Genomic DNA, 17,437 nt, shown 5'->3' with positions numbered 1-17,437 from the left:
TTTTCCATTAAAACTAAAAAATTGGCTATTTGTAGTTTATTGTATTAATCTTTATGGTTTATTTTACATTATTTATATCTCAATGTATATTGCATTATTGTTCTTATCTTTGATTAAATATTAATATTATGTACTGTAGTAGGCCTATACACATTTAAAAAAATGCTCAACAAAGTCTCAAACCACATAAAATCTAAAAGTTGAAACTGAATATTTAATGGCCCATGAGAATTCTAGGTAGCCTGCGCAAAGGTCATCGAGGCCAAACTTAAGAGAATGACTCAAGCTCTTCCATGCGAATCATCTCAGGTTAGACCAACCTCCAGTGGGCAGGACTTGTAGTTAGAACTTGTGGCTCAAATGACACTCCAGGGCAATAAAATCACAATAACTTACAAAGCACTGACAGTAATTGCTTGTCAAAACCAAATTGCCTAACCGTAACGCTAACGTAGCCTGGTCCGCGTAATGTAATACACTGTGCTCAAGTGGACCCAATTTGGAGCCAGGGGAGCACAGTGATATAAAATAGAAATAAGTCACTGAATTTTAATATCTTTTCGTATGTTAATACACTGTGCTCAAGTGGACCCAATTTGGCGCCAGGAGAGCACAGTGATATAAAATAGAAAGAAGTCACTGAATGTTAATATATTTTCGTATGTTAATATACTGTGCTAAGTGGACCTAATTTGGCGCCAGTGGAGCACAGTGATATAAAATAGAAAAAAGTCACTGAATTTTAATATCTTTTCGTATGTTAATACACTGTGCTCAAGTGGACCCAATTTGGAGCCAGTGGAGCACAGTGATATAAAATAGAAAAAAGTTACTGAATTTTAATATCTTTTCGTATGTTAATACACTGTGCTCAAGTGGACCCAATTTGGCGCCAGGAGAGCACAGTGATATAAAATAGAAATAAGTCATTGAATGTTAATATATTTTCATATGTTAATACACTGTGCTCAAGTGGACCCAATTTGGCGCCAGTGGAGCACAGTGATATAAAATGGAAAAAGTCACTGAATTTTAATATCTTTTCGTATTTAATATACACTATGCTCAAGTGGACCCGATTTGGAGCCAGGGGAGCACTGTGATATAAAATAGAAATAAGTCACTGAATTTTAATATCTTTCCGTATGTTAATACACTCTGCTTACGTGGACCCAATTTGGCGCGCGCGCCAGTGAGCACAGTAATATAAAATAGAAAAAAGTCACTAAATTTTAATATCTTTTCGTATGTTAATACACTGTGCTCATGTGGACCCAATTTGGAGCCAGGGGAGCATAGTGATATAAAATAGAAATAAGTCACTGAATTTTAATATCTTTTCGTATGTTGATACACACTGTGCTCAAGTGGACCCAATTTGGAGCCAGGGGAGCACAATGATATAAAATAGAAATAAGTCACTGAATTTTAATATCTTTTCGTATTTTAATACACTTTGTTCAATTGAACCCTATTTGGAGCCAGGGGAGCACAGTGATATGAAATAAAAATAAGTCACTGAATTTTAATATCTTTTCGTATTTTAATACACTGTGCTCAAGTGGACCCAATTTGGAGCCAGGGGAGCACAGTGATATAAAATAGAAATAAGTCACTGAATTTTAATATCTTTTCGTATTTTAATACACTTTGTTCAATTGAACCCTATTTGGAGCCAGGGGAGCACAGTGATATAAAATAAAAATAAGTCACTGAATTTTAATATCTTTTCGTATTTTAATACACTGTGCTCAAGTGGACCCAATTTGGCGTCAGTGGAGCACAGTGATATATAATAGAAATAAGTCACTGAATTGTAATATCTTTTCGTATTTTAATACAATGTACTCAAGTGGACCCAATTTGGTACCAGACGAGCACAGTGATATAAAATAGGAATAATTCACGGAATTTTAATATCTTTTCGTATGTTAATACACTGTGCTCAAGTGGGCCCGATTTGGAGCCAGGGGAGCACTGTGATATAAAATAGAAATAAGTCACTGAATTTTAATATCTTTCCGTATGTTAATACACTGTGCTTACGTGGACCCAATTTGGCGCGCGCGCCAGTGAGCACAGTAATATAAAATAGAAAAAAGTCACTGAATTTTAATATCTTTTCGTATGTTAATACACACTGTGCTCAAGTGGACCCAATTTGGAGCCAGGGGAGCACAATGATATAAAATAGAAATAAGTCACTGAATTTTAATATCTTTTCGTATTTTAATACACTTTGTTCAATTGAACCCTATTTGGAGCCAGGGGAGCACAGTGATATAAAATAAAAATAAGTCACTGAATTTTAATATCTTTTCGTATTTTAATACACTGTGCTCAAGTGGACCCAATTTGGAGCCAGGGGAGCACAGTGATATAAAATAGAAATAAGTCACTGAATTTTAATATCTTTTCGTATTTTAATACACTTTGTTCAATTGAACCCTATTTGGAGCCAAGGGAGCACAGTGATATAAAATAAAAATAAGTCACTGAATTTTAATATCTTTTCGTATTTTAATACACTGTGCTCAAGTGGACCCAATTTGGCGTCAGTGGAGCACAGTGATATATAATAGAAATAAGTCACTGAATTGTAATATCTTTTCGTATTTTAATACAATGTACTCAAGTGGACCCAATTTGGTACCAGACGAGCACAGTGATATAAAATAGGAATAATTCACGGAATTTTAATATCTTTTCGTATGTTAATACACTGTGCTCAAGTGGACCCAACTTGGAGCCAGTGGAGCACAGTGATATAAAATAGAAATAAGTCACTGAATTTTAATATCTTTTCGTATTAAGCATATTTGAATACCTACCGGTATGGAACCATACATGTTCGACAATACAGTGTCACATATCTCTATTAAAAAAAAAACAATATTAAAAAAAATATATATATATAAAAAAAAATAAAATATCCGTTGAGGTTCGAACCCCAGCCGATAGCACTCAAAACTGGGCATTACCCGTTGCACCACAAACTGAAACATGACTCGACTGAAGAGCTGATAATAGTCTATTTATACGTGTATTACGTAATTCATCATTACGTCATAAATATCCTATTAACCTTGGGTTCGATTCCCACGCTGGTCGGTGGAATAGAGTTAAGGCTATGCGAGCCACTGTGTTTGAGGTTCACAGATAATACGTCCCCACCCTCCCCCCCCCTTCCACCACACATCATGAGGCGACAACATCAATGCATCTGGTGATGTGGTGGAAACGACCCCAAAAGGCTGTGGCAGGGCCTTAGTGCTGAGGCATCTGGATAGTTGAAATGTTAACATTTATCATAACGATCATAGGTGGCGATAGGCCTATCGTTGGTATAGACAGAGCATTCAATTAATTTCGACCCACCTCGCTCCAGGTCAATTAATATGCGTACTTTAGCCTAATTTATAAAGGCAATAAAACTATGAATCATCAGGATATGAATAAAATAGTATACAAATTTATTTATTTGTTTCAAATATTTTATGGGGTCCAAGATGATAATTAATCAATCATAGCTTTATAATAACCCTTCTATAATAAATGTTAATTATCGCGAATAAAGAGTACTTAATATAGTATGACCTACAGAATCTGCCTACAAAACAAGAGAAAATAAGTGGGTACGTATATTGTACAAGTTGGCAGGGCCTTAGTGCTGAGGCAGGGAGAGCACATTTACCATATTTTTTTTTCGGCTCTCGCCAACTGCTTTGATGGTATAAATTTTATGTTTAGCGCCCTCAATTTATTTTAATGTTAGAAAAGGGAATTAATTCTCTTCGTTACGTGTTTAGAAGAGAATTAATTTTATCTCATCGTAGTTTGGTATGTCGTGCGTTTGTTATGCAAATGAGTGTGCACATGTGCTGTGGGAAAGATGGTATTGTTAGTTAGTCATTCGCAATCAACACACAACACTGTTCAATTTTTATTTTGTTAATCTTTTACATTATAATTATAATTCTACCATTACACATTATAGTGTATTTTTAAATATCCGTTTCATGCAAGATATTGTATTGTAGGCCTACTGATATTATGTTGTGAATAAAAGTTTATGGTAGAATAAATAAAAATCTTCGAAATTGAAGCATATGAAGTCAAGTTTTTTAAAACTCAACCTAAAATTCGCATCTGGATAGTTTAAATTTAACATTGTAATTATCAAAGGTGATAATTGTAGTTTTCTAAATTTAGAAATATTAAAATTAGTAAGTAGGTTTTGTGTGCTAGCTCTGTTTGTATTTCATAATTTTTGTTTTGTTGAATTACCGTCGCGTGCATTGCATGTTGCACACTTCAGAGTCGCCAATTACCTCGCTCTGGACATGCGCAATAGCGTGTCGCATTCCCTAACGCTAGGCAGCAGTTGTGTCGGAATCCTAACCACGGTGTTTTTAAAAACATGGCGCCGCGCAGAACACGAAAACGTGCAGCAAAATCTGACGAAATAAATGAACCACCAGAGGTAGTAGAAACAGAAATTCCATCTAAAAAAGCAAAAGAGGAAAAAGTTAAAGACAAGGAAAACATTAGGGTTATGATTGAACATTGGTAAGAAACTCCTGCTTTAGTTTAGTTTAGTTTAGTTTAGTTTAGTTATAATGGGAAAGTTTAGGCGATGTGCCTTTTTAAACCCCATATCAACTACATTGTGTCGATGCGATTCTTGAAGGTATTAGCGGTCTCAGATCTTTATCTTTACCTTTAGCCAAACCAATCTAACTAATTAATGCTAGTAGAAGTAGTTAGGCCTAGCTAGTAGGCCTAGGCCTACATACGCTTACGTTACAGTTGACGGTAGTTAGGTATAGTAGGCCTACTAGGCCCAGTAATTAATAAGTAGGCTACTAGCACTATACTATATGTGGAGGCCTACTCTAGCCTAAAGTAGTGGTGGTAGAAATAAAGCTTACTGGTGGGCCTTACTAAAAATAACTAGGCCTAGCCTATATAGGCCGTAGGCTTAATTAATTTTAATTTAAGATATTATTATTAATATTATCGCCGTGGCTAAAGATACAGTACCGTATCCTAACTTCCGTTTAATTAAATGTTGGAAATTGTGTTGCATCTAGTTCATTCGTCCATAGGCCTATAGTTACTATGAGGGTTTTATTTTTATTCCAAATGGCCTATTTAGGCCTATATTTAAAAAAAAACTTTGTTTACAGATGGTGACCATAAACAAAAACCAAATTCGGACAATAAAGGGGCCCTCAAATACTTTGATTTAGACAATAGGCCTAGCCCCAGGTCTTAGTCACAGAAATCAGCGCACACATGCAGCTGGCCCCAGCCTGGCAAACAACCTCATATACCGAGGCTATAGCATGGTTATAGTACGTAGTAGGCCTTTTTTGAAAATGTAAATTTCTGTATTCTAAAAAAATCAACATGTTTTGTTTGGCCTATCAATAATAACAGACGTAGGCCTAGGCTACATTTAGTTTTGTCAGACGACAGGGATAATAGCGATAAATGAAGCATAATAAAGAAAATGTTAAGCCGCCGGTTGATCACTGTTTTCGCGATATGAAAAAAAATCCCAAGTCCTTAATACGATGACGTCACACACGTACCAGCACCCCATTGGCTGACTATGACGTAATGCAATTTTACTGTACCTTTTGAAAACGGAAGTTAGGATTCGGTACCGTATCTTTAGCCAAGGCTTAATATTATTTATATTTGTTTATAAATGTTTTGTTGTAGTAAATCATGACACGTCTACAAGAAAAATGCAGTACGGCTTTCAGAAGATATTGTGAAAGAATTTCCAAACCTGACCTTTGACATAAACCCTAAAAAGCCTCGCTCAAAAAGTTTTGAAATCATCTTATGTAAAAATGACACAGGTAATTGTCTATTATATTGTAAATTACCAGTTGAAAGACCAATGACCAGTTGACAGATCAATGACCAGTTGACAGATATTTGACCAGTTGACAGATCAGTGACCAGTTGACAGATCTTTGACCAGTTGACAGATCAATGACCAGTTGACAGATCAATGACCAGTTGACAGATCTTTGACCAGTTGACAGATCAATGACCAGTTGACAGATCAATGACCAGTTGACAGATCAATGACCAGTTGACAGATCAATGACCAGTTGACAGATCAATGACCAGTTGACAGATCAATGACCAGTTGACAGATCAATGACCAGTTGACAGATCTTTGACCAGTTGACAGATCTTTGACCAGTTGACAGATCAATGACCAGTTGACAGATCAATGACCAGTTGACAGATCTTTGACCAGTTGACAGATCTTTGACCAGTTGACAGATCTTTGACCAGTTGACAGATCAATGACCAGTTGACAGATCAATGACCAGTTGACAGACCAATGACCATAGGATAGGGGGAAAAGCAAAGAAAGATATTAAGAAGTGAATTAAGTGGAGGACAGAAGGCCTAGGTCATGGAACCAAGCAATACACACTGCTGAGAAACAGACGATGATACTAAACAGTTATCTACCAGTAGTACCATAACATTTCTGTTCTTTGCTTCATTATTATTAGAGATTAGCATTTGGACTGGATTGAAGAAAGGGCCGCCAAGAAAGCTCAAATTCCCAGAGTCTTCCATCATTCTTAGCGCCCTCAAGAAAGAGATCCAGTAATAAGTCATACAGTATTTTTGTTTAAGAAAAAGGTACATGCTCTTATTCTTAATATTATCTAATTCAATCACATTAGCAAAATTTGGAAGTTTGTTACACACGCATAGTACACGGTTATGAATAACTTTATTGAATTATCACACACAATGTTTGTTTTTCTTGTTTCTCTGCACACACACACTTAACAATTAACATTTGCAATGAAAAAACAAAATTATACTAGTATAAAAAAAAGTGTGCAGAAGGAGACCAAAATAAGTATTTTTTGATATTCAAGAAGAACAATATTACACAAACATTGATACACAAATATAAGGTGTTGCATTCAGTAATTAGGAAAGTATATGAAAGAATGACTAGTTAGGGCAGCAGCAGGATTCGAACCATTACCTTGATATCTACTAGTTTCTATCTGTTTTTGTAGGTTTCAGTTTACCACGTCATAAAGTGATTCTGTTGAGTTATTATGACGGAGAAAAACTCAAGAAGTAAAAGCTTACGTTTTGATCCTGAAGTTGTACAACTTATTCTGAATTTCTTCACGATGTTAAAAACTGAAATCTTTCAATTTGATATTTTAGAGGTAGTTGTTTTGTAAATTCTTTTACAGATTTTCAGTTGATTGTACAAAAATATGTTTTACTTTCAATTTCTTCAGCTATTAAAACTTTAACTATGTTTACATTGTTGTTTTTTAAAGTCGTAAATAAAATATAAACCAAGAAGACATATAATTTATACATTTTATTGCCGTTTTTTAAACCCATGTGGTAATTTGTGTGGCATTTAAAATCTAGCCTAAATTAGGAAAGCCACATAGTCTTCTAAACATGTGTTCAGTTTTAGGGTCATTGACCTTCTTTGGTGGTTTTGTTGCGCGACGTCGTAGCAGCATATAGCGTGTACTAGAGAGGTCAGGGCTTCTGACCGGACTCTGTATCGGACTGTTCATTGGACTTGGTGAGTCTAAGGTCAAATCCCAACTACGTGCCACAACTGGCGTACCTTGGAACTCGTTCCTGTTAGCCTTGATAGCAGATGCTTTACTTGCCTCTGGTCGGGCTTCTTCAATTTCAACATCTTTTTTCTGACTAACAGCAGGTGATTGTGATTCCTTAGGAAGGCTCTTATAGCCGTCCCATTTAGTAGGTGTAGGGCAGGGAGCTTGACCTGGAGGGTGACCTAGCCGGTAGGTGATTCGCGTTAAATCCGGTTGACATGCTTGTTTTGATTGTACTTCTCGCTTATATACAGGTATTAGTGTCAACGCAGTAGCTTCTGGGTTTACCACCGGCGTAGAAACAACAACGTGTTTCTTTGATGATTTTTTAGTAGGCGATTTTCTTGAGTTGAGTCTGTCAGAAAGGCGCAATTTTGTAGGAGAATCTGTTCGTTTTGTTGGACTTACAGATGAACATGCAGACCTACGATCGTATTGTCTGTATTTGTGCTTATCTACAACTTCAAATACGTAGTCTTCTCTTAGAGGTGGTTGTAGAATTCTTCGATACAAGTTCTTCATTCTGGTGCGTGCTTCCTCAGTGTCCGCCGCGTTGCTAGAAACTAAATCTGTTCGGTTTTTTAGTATTGATTTTGGGTGTTGTGCGCATGTCTTGACGACTTCCCGCGCTTTTGTTTTCTGGTGAGCTTCGGCTATTTCAACTGACTTTTCTGAAAATAAATGAGATTAGTGGGTAGTCAAACATTATATATAAACTATTGACGACACAATGTACACTCGTTCTTCTATACATCTAAGCTCTGTCTGCACTATCAAATTTTATGTTACAACAAAAATGTGATGTGCCCAAAAATGGACATGGTGATCATATCACTACCATATTTAAGCATATCACACTTGTTTTGTCAAACTAGTTTGATAGTGTAGACATAGTCTGGGTTCCAGACGGAGTTTTTTCTTAATATTAGTAAAAATATAAATATTTTTGCACATATGGCGTTTCATACGTGTATTACTTGAGTTTGGATACTCCGTCTGGGGAAACACGCAAAAGTCACGTGGTTTGACACCAAGAATTCTTGGTGCATAGATTATCCAGTTGACTAGTTTCAGCTGCATGCGATTGGCTACTCACTCGTACACCGTTTTAATATTCATATTTCAGAATTTCAAAGACTCAACAACTAAGATGGTACGCATGCGCTATGTTACGTTTAGACAATGTGTACTTGGGTACATTGATGAAAGTTTGGAAAGGATTTTATATGGATCATTTAATATTACGCGGAGATAATTTGATTTAATTCCCACGTATACTGCGTGCAAAAAAACGATGCGCGATGACTGTTTTAATCCATATTTTTCAATTTAAAAAATAAAAGTTCAAAGAAAATTTAGAAAAATAGAGTTGGAGGTCCCGGAAATTGGACTTATTATACTTCAAAACATGAAACAAAATATATAAGTCCCTATCAAGGTTGTGACTGAGCTAAGAAATGTTTGAAAAATAGAGATGTTACGTCCCGGAAAATGCACTTCTTGTACTTCGAAATATGACCAGCTTTATTGTTGGGGCTGAACTAAGAAACTGTTTAAAACTAGAGCTGAAATATCCGGCCTAGAGGCTTAAAAAACGCAAGCGTAGACCTTTTTCAGTCGGGGAAATAAGTTTATTCCTCCCAAGTGTATGCGTGCGTACCATCTGGACTTCCGAGTGGTGAGAAATTCATGACATACAGGAGGACATTGAAAATGTAATAACTTAGCTATAATAAGATGTTGGCTAAGCGAAAATGGCATGTTTTTTTGTTTAGTAATGGATGAAAAATTTATTTTAGGTGCCCCACGGTACAGAATGTTACTTGTAAATTAAAAAATTGGTGAACATACGAACAATTAACATAATTCGTTTTTGCTGTAGTGTTACGTGTAGCGTACGTCGACGCAGTACACGACGTAACCGTCAGTAAACTTCGCCTGGAAAATAACTACATTACACATTTTGGTCCCTGGATGGAACTTGATATCACGCGTGTCGACCCAACGTTGAACGATTCGTACAAAGGGATACCGCCAGACAAGTGCGAACCTAGCTAATGTTTAGTAGTAAGTTAGATCGCTGGCAATAAATGAATGCATATAAGTGCATAATAGCCCTCTGACGTACTCTCACGGTCAATGGAACGTCGTGGTTTTCTAGGCGCTGAAGCTATATGTAGTGAACGCGAACGTTTTTTAGTGTATATTATATTCCCCGACAAAAAGTACCCGTGTTCCCCGACTGGGGGGGGGGGGGGGGGCTAGGCTCCCCGACGAGGGGGCTAGAGCCCCCGTAGCGCCCCCCCCCCGCTGGCGCCACCACTGCCTGTTCTGTGTAGTGGTGTAGCACTGTGTTGTGTGTGAATCCTGTTGTGTGCCGGTGGTGGTATTATGTAGGCCTACCTTATTGGCGTTTTATTTGGCAGGTCGTACGTGCGAGTTGAGTAGGACCTACGAAGGAGACCTAGGCTAAGGACTAAACAATTAATAAACAAAACAACTTGGCAACACGATTTCATATTTCAACAGACTCGATCGTACATTCAGCACTGTACGTATAGGCCTACTCGATCTTTTTCATTTTGAAACAAAATGATCATTGGTTGATTCGAAATCCATATTTACATACCGCCCGCCCCATATAGCCAAATACGGTATGATAACCTACGTCATTATTATCGGATGTTTGCGGTCTGCAAATCGATTTCTATACGTGTTTCACAAGTCTGTATTTTCAGACAAAAATCGCGGTCGAAATAAAAACAAATAAATAAAAAAACAATACAGACTTGGGGCAAGTCTAGTGTAGACAGAGCTATAGCTTGGTTCTCACTATAGCGCAACGAACATACGCACAACGCAAAGACGTACGCATAAAATGACTAATGAAAAGTAATTGATCATCCGAGCTGTCCATTGTGATTGGTCAAATTATATTGCACGTACGTCCTTGCGTTGCGTCCTAGTGGAGACCAGTAAGTTTGACACGCACCTGGTGGAGAACGTATTTGTGGAGTCAACTCGTTGATTTTCTTGCGTGTTGTTTCACCATTCGGTAGTAAGACCATCACATGCTGTTCTTTGGGTGGTGGCGTCTTTTGTAACTCTATTGTTTCGTCTGACTGAGTCTCATCACCAGGTTCTCCAGCACCGTTTATCGGCCTAGTAAATCCCTGAAATAATTAAACACATCAAGTTTATTCTCATTCATTTGTTGTTCATTATAAAGTTTTTTGATGCTTCAAAAAAAAAAAAAAAAAAAAAAAAGAACCAAAAAAACTTACGTAATCAGATGGGTCAAATTTCATGACCTGTTTCCGAACCCACGGGTGGTGATTAATCTCGTGCATGCGCAGACGTGTAAGAGGGCGTGGTCGTAGTAACTTTCGGATTAAATCGGCACAATCTGTAGAACATTAAAAATAAACTTATTGTACGTTTGATAAAATCGGATATTATTATTTATCGTATCATTCATTCTTCGCATTTACAAAAAAAATACAATATTTAACAATAACTATCTCACCTTTTGAAACCCATGGCTGGAAATGTGGCCTCTTTTTGGTTTGTTGAAGAAGCGTGGCGAGATTTTGGTCATTGAATGGAAGTCTTCCGTTCACTATCGCATACAGCACAACACCTCTGAAGATAAAGATGAGTTAATACTTGCAATTTTTAAATTTAAACCGATTTGCGTCACCGAGAACCAGGAATTCAAGATATCCAACAAGGTACAGAGTACCATTACCTTAAATAATTGACTTAAATTTCAGAAGAGCTTCCAAATTGATATGATTTGGGATCTAATTTTCTATTTTTTTGTTTTCTTGTGGAAATGTTTTTAAACTCTCATTTTATTTAAAAAGTATCTTATGAGAATAAATTGCATTGAATTGATTCAACTTTTATCATTAGAAAACAACAAGACATAAACAACATAAATGGCAAGGTGGTTAAACAATATTAGTTAAAATCACTCACAGGCTCCATATATCAGCTAGTTTGCCGTCGTAGTTGTTTGCCGATAGAATCTCCGGAGCTGCGTAAGCATACGATCCGCAGAAAGTTGATAACATGTTGCAGCGGTTTGTCGGAAACCGACATGCGAAACCAAAGTCTGCAGCAAAAATATACAGTTTACGTTTTTAGAAAAGAGTTATCAAAATTGGTACCTTTCAGAAAAATGATTTTGTTTGTTCATCATACATAGGCCTACACATATACGGGGCGCCGTTTGGGACATTGCTAATTTTGTCGAAATATTACAATTTTGTCTACACATAATTAATTTTGCCAATACAAAATTCATTTTGTCAACACAAAATTCATTTTGTATTGACAAAATTCATTTTTTGTTGACAAAATTTATTCTGTGTGGACAAAATTCATTTTGTCTCGACAAAATTAATTCTGTGTAAACAAAATTCATTCTGTGTAGACAAAATTAATTCTGTGTTGACAAAATTAATTCTGTGTAGACAAAATTCATTCTGTAACGACAAAATTCATTTTGTGGCGACAAAATTCATTCTGTAACGACAAAATTCATTCTGTGTGGACAAAATTAATTCTGTGTAGACAAAATTCATTCTGTGTAGACAAAATTCATTCTGTAACGACAACATTAATTCTGTGTGGACAAAATTAATTCTGTGTGGACAAAATTAATTCTGTGTAGACAAAATTCATTCTGTGTAGACAAAATGAATTTTGTTGCAACAAAATTCATTTTGTCGAGACAAAATAAATTTTGTCGCGACAAAATAAATTTTGTTAGCCGAGCCTACTCAAGCGTGGGACAAAACGTTTTTTAAAACATTTTGTCCCACGCTTGAGTAGGCTCCGTTTTAATATTTAAATTAGAAGGCGGAGTTTAAACGTGAAAAGGGCAAGACAGGGTGAAGCTATCTTTGACATTTGTTATTGGTTAAGTTATTATGGCTGAGCATGCCTCCGTCTCTATTGCTATCATATTAATCTATTTTATAATATCAGGGAACCCCTGAAAATATCAGATATGATCAGTATTCATACTTTGACAATTTAATATCTACGTCGTCAGTAATAATTATTATTATAATGTATTCTATATTAAAAAATCGGAAAATGGTTTTCATTAGAGCCCTTATTACTTAAGTAAAATTGTAGTAATGGGGCTATTTAATATTTTGTCGTTTAAAATATTATTTATTAATCTTATAAAATGTATATACTTTATTTTAAAATTAAAGATGTATTGTCTCCCAAAATCATGAAAAATAAAGAATAGGCCATTATGCAATTTTAATGAAGTTGTTCACTTCCATAAGAAAAAAGAACGGGGAAAACAATTATTTCAACTATAAAAAGACAAAATAAACAGTTAAATTACCCAAAAACTCATTGGCTTCCAGACAATTTGACAATTTTTTGCTTTAAATTACAGTTTTTTCAGGTAAATAATTTTTTTTCAGACCCAATTTTTTGTGAAAGTGAATAACTATTATGTGACATTAAAATAACATATTCAACAAAAAGATTTAAAAAAAACATTTTTTTCAGGGGACAATATATCTTTAAGATAATAATAATCATTGCAGAAATAATGATGCTGAAAGCTGTCCGTTATTTGAAAAAAAAAACATTTAAAGAACTGACTACAGAAGATTGCTCACGTTAGTTTTATTATAACAATCATCCACCCTGCGAAACCTAATAACCTTTAACCTAGAGTAGTAAGTAGGCCAGGTAGCCTATGTTGGCTAGGTTCAGGACTGATTGCCCATAAAACATTCGATGTATAAATATCAACACCCCAGACAGTGTAATAATGACCTTTCCAGACCGAAGCTGGTTTGACTGAGGGTCTGGGCTTCTCCAAGATTACGCAAGTTGTCTAGGACCTCTTCAGGTAAAGCTTCAATAATGGGGCTATTCGATTCGATTCGAACATTCGATGTATAAATATCAACACCCCAGACAGTGTAATAATGACCTTTCCAGACCGAAAACCATTCTGCCCGAAATTACAATACTTTCTCGATACAACTCCATATTTTATTAGTGGAAAATGCATTTTTATTTAACATCAATCTTATCAAGCCAGGCAAAGACTGAATACGTACATTAAAAGTACAAAGAACAATGTAAACCTATAAACAATTATTTGCAATTACCAATGTATAATAAATAAAATCAATCATGGAGAAGGTGGAAAGATTATATACACTGCCATGGGAATGGATACTTGAGTGGCGCCATATGTCAGTTGTGTGAACACCCATTTAACTATTTGGTCAAAGTTGAATTATATCTTTCGAGGGTGTAAATATATAATAATATGCAACCGAGAGTAAAATTAATAGTTAAACGTAAATTTGAAATTAAATTTAACTTTTTAACGACAATTTGCAATACTCATAATCTATGGCGTACCAAACTGTCATTTATTTAGGCAACTAAAATATCTTAGTTTTTAATAGATGTAGTTAGTTTACAATATAGATCTTAGGTTCCAATAGAGATATATCCCTGTTATAACCAAGATATCTTTTCAATAAAGATATCTCTATTATTCCAATTAGAGACAATTAATATATGTCTTAAGAGATATATCATAGTTTTGTTCCCTTGAGTTAGGCCTATTAGCAATTTAGTATTCCTATCAAATAAACTTGGTAGGCCTATATAGACGACGCAATTCCCATAAGAATAAATAGGCCTATACTAACTATTATATTAAAATAAATGTATTAACTAAAATCATTTCATTACTACTCAACTTATCAGATGTTATCGTAAATAGTGTTGTCATTTTCTTTATCAATATTATCGGTATCGATATAAATCTTCAACCATCTTTAATATTTATTACCAAAATCGGTAGGCATATAGGGCTACCCGGGAGGGCTACGTGTTCCGTTTTGCTGAATCGGAATTAATTTCAAGTATACAATAATATTGTTATACGTCAGTATAAACTGTACTTATACTCGACGCAAAGTATTCAAGTTCACCGGTGTAGAGGAGGTCGTAAAATGATATTCGCGAGCTGTTTGATCGTAGGCCTATAACTGTCAATCTTCGAGTTTCCCATAACAACCCCGCCTTCTAATTTAAATGTTAAAACGTTTTGTCCCACGCTTGAGTAGGCTCGGCTAACAAAATTTATTTTGTCGCGACAAAATAAATTTTGTTGCAACAAAATGAATTTTGTCTACACAGAATGAATTTTGTCTACACAGAATGAATTTTGTCTACACAGAATAAATTTTGTCTACACAGAATACATTTTGTCGCCACAAAATGAATTTTGTCCACACAGAATTAATTTTGTCTACACAGAATTAATTTTGTCCACACAGAATTAATTTTGTCTACACAAAATGAATTTTGTCGTTACAGAATGAATTTTGTCGCCACAAAATGAATTTTGTCGTTACAGAATGAATTTTGTCTACACAGAAATAATTTTGTCAACACAGAATTAATTTTGTCTACACAGAATGAATTTTGTTTACACAGAATTAATTTTGTCGAGACAAAATGAATTTTGTCAAGACAAAATTACTTTTGTCCACACAGAATAAATTTTGTCAACACAAAATGAATTTTGTCAATACAAAATGAATTTTGTGTTGACAAAATGAATTTTGTATTGACAAAATTAATTATGTGTAGACAAAATTGTAATATTTCGACAAAATTAGCATTGTCCCATACGGCGCCCCGTACACATATACAGATTCAGATTGTCATTGTGTAACTATAGAGGCCATGGACGTATGAACACGCAATGAAATGAGTATATACAGATCGACCAACAGACAATAGTTCAACATTAAATTGTAAATGACAAGTAAATAATTATAATAATTACCAGTGATTTTAATGTTGTCGTTTTCATCCAGTAGAATATTTTCACACTTCAAATCCCTTGAAAGTAAAACGTATACATATATTGTTAACACCGTTAATATATGCGCATGCCCAAACGAAACCTTGCTATATCTTTCTACCTTGGAGCAATTTGAGTGAACTATAATGATTATCTTGGACTCTCTAATTTAAATCACATTTTAGCCATAACTGTATATATAATAGGAATGAGAGCATTAGAGCCGATCTAAGTTAAGTACGTATCTAATCAGAGTGAAGTTAATTAAATTGTAGCAGGTCATATTTCATACCTATGCACGACATTCAGGTTATGGCAGTATGCCACTCCTGCGATTATTTGCTTAAACAGTTGCCTAGCCCTGTCTTCTTTGATACCACATCCATTCTGTAGTACGCATTCATTAATGTACGATAGAATATCACCGTTAGGGGCGTACTCTACCACCAAGTAAATACGAATGTCTGTCCGAAATACCTCGTATAACTGGACCTAAAAATATGAAAAGATACATTTATTTACCATAGCTGGTGGGTGGGAGACACGGGGACACCACAATTCAAAAGATATAAGTTATCCCCGACTCTACCCTGACTCCACTATTTCAATCCGATCCGCCACTGTACAAGAACTAGGTGTAACACGAGTATAAGTAATTTTACCTATCACAAGCGACAGATGATCCAAGAAGAGTTATTTAGTTTCACGTTGTTTTAAAATAAAATCATTGAATGTAGAGTTATTTAGATGTAATCGAATAAAAACTACTTGTCGTTTATGAAATTTGAATATTAATATTGTATTTGTTTTCTAACCCTTGTGTATGATATTGTATTTAATTTGTGATTAATTTATTTTATGGGGATTTTATTGTGTTGCCTTGACAAACAAAACGCATTTCAAGTCAACCTAATAAAATTCAATTAGAATATAAAAAGCGAAGTTTCAACGTTCCCATTCTCCGTCGTGGATTTTTTTTAATATTGACTTTTTAAAGTTTTAATTTTATCCGATACAATCCGATAAGGTACCGTAGCAATGCCATATAGGCCTACAGCATCTAGACAACATACTTAGGCCTAACTTTGTTCTTACCAGGTTAGCATGTTTGTATGTGACTTTCAAAGCGTCAACTTCACGTGGCATAAACTTGTTGATGTATTCAGACGGTGCTTCCTTCTTTGAAATAATCTTGATTGCTACCTGAAATTTGAATATTAATTAAAAATTCATAAAATCAATTAATTAAATATTTTGTTTATGATTTTCAGAGGAATGAGTGCCAATAGAGACATTGAATGGAAATGACAATAGTGAATTTGAACCATGATCTAAAGATATAAGAGAATTATAATAGAAGTCTTTTGGAAATATAGAAAATGCAATGACAGACAACACAGGTAAAAAATAGAGATTCAAATTCATACTTTATAACAGCCGAGATTTTAGAAAATTAGTATAGTGTATGTAGACTTACCAGATTATGTCCTTTATCTTTCAAATCTGTTCTTAATCTTTCATATCGCTCGAGTTTTCTATCGACCACTCGTGCTAATTTTACCTTTGCGTACGCGCCAGTTCCTAACGTAGTGTCCGTAAGCACGTAGCCATGTCTTTTACAATCGGCTGTTTCAATGGCAGTGTACTGTTGTTTAGTTTTCACGTAGCTAAATTGCTGTTGACGGGTACCCGATTGTTTACCTGTCATGTGGATTTAGTTGTTTACATTGCTAACTAAAAAAGGATGTGTCTATACTTAAGCCACTCTGATCAGTCTCCTGTGATGGTGTGTGTGTGTGCTACAAACGTTGCTAAAGTAACGGAGGTTGTAACTATGGAAAAATATGCGCAAAAATACATTGGCGCGCAGGAAGCGCGCGTCATCATTTTTGCGCGCGTATTTAGGCATTGT

General features: G+C 35.2%; 2 protein-coding genes across 2 annotated transcripts; one reads left to right on the top strand and one right to left on the bottom strand.

Annotated features, from left to right (window-relative positions):
- Nucleotides 1-4,359: 4,359 nt before the first annotated feature.
- On the top strand, nucleotides 4,360-7,243 carry LOC140045473 (selenoprotein H-like). The gene is made up of 4 exons (XM_072090389.1): nucleotides 4,360-4,569; nucleotides 5,731-5,873; nucleotides 6,549-6,681; nucleotides 7,074-7,243. Exons 1-3 carry the CDS (start codon nucleotides 4,421-4,423, stop codon nucleotides 6,647-6,649), a joined length of 393 nt encoding a protein of 130 aa, XP_071946490.1. The 5' UTR covers nucleotides 4,360-4,420; the 3' UTR covers nucleotides 6,650-6,681; nucleotides 7,074-7,243.
- A 113-nt stretch (nucleotides 7,244-7,356) lies between these two features.
- Nucleotides 7,357-17,422, bottom strand: LOC140045472 (uncharacterized). Its single transcript, XM_072090387.1, has 9 exons — nucleotides 17,003-17,422; nucleotides 16,621-16,728; nucleotides 15,818-16,017; nucleotides 15,508-15,563; nucleotides 11,631-11,766; nucleotides 11,176-11,291; nucleotides 10,934-11,055; nucleotides 10,642-10,822; nucleotides 7,357-8,320 (listed from the first exon to the last, which is right to left on the bottom strand). Exons 1-9 carry the CDS (start codon nucleotides 17,231-17,233, stop codon nucleotides 7,443-7,445), a joined length of 2,028 nt encoding a protein of 675 aa, XP_071946488.1. The 5' UTR covers nucleotides 17,234-17,422; the 3' UTR covers nucleotides 7,357-7,442.
- Nucleotides 17,423-17,437: the final 15 nt, after the last annotated feature.

The sequence above is a fragment of the Antedon mediterranea genome, chromosome 3, assembly GCF_964355755.1.
Source record: "Antedon mediterranea chromosome 3, ecAntMedi1.1, whole genome shotgun sequence".
In the NCBI taxonomy this organism is placed as follows: Eukaryota; Metazoa; Echinodermata; class Crinoidea; order Comatulida; family Antedonidae; genus Antedon; species Antedon mediterranea.
The sequence above is the reverse complement of the archived record's forward strand: the minus strand, read 5'-3'. Positions and strand labels throughout refer to the sequence as shown.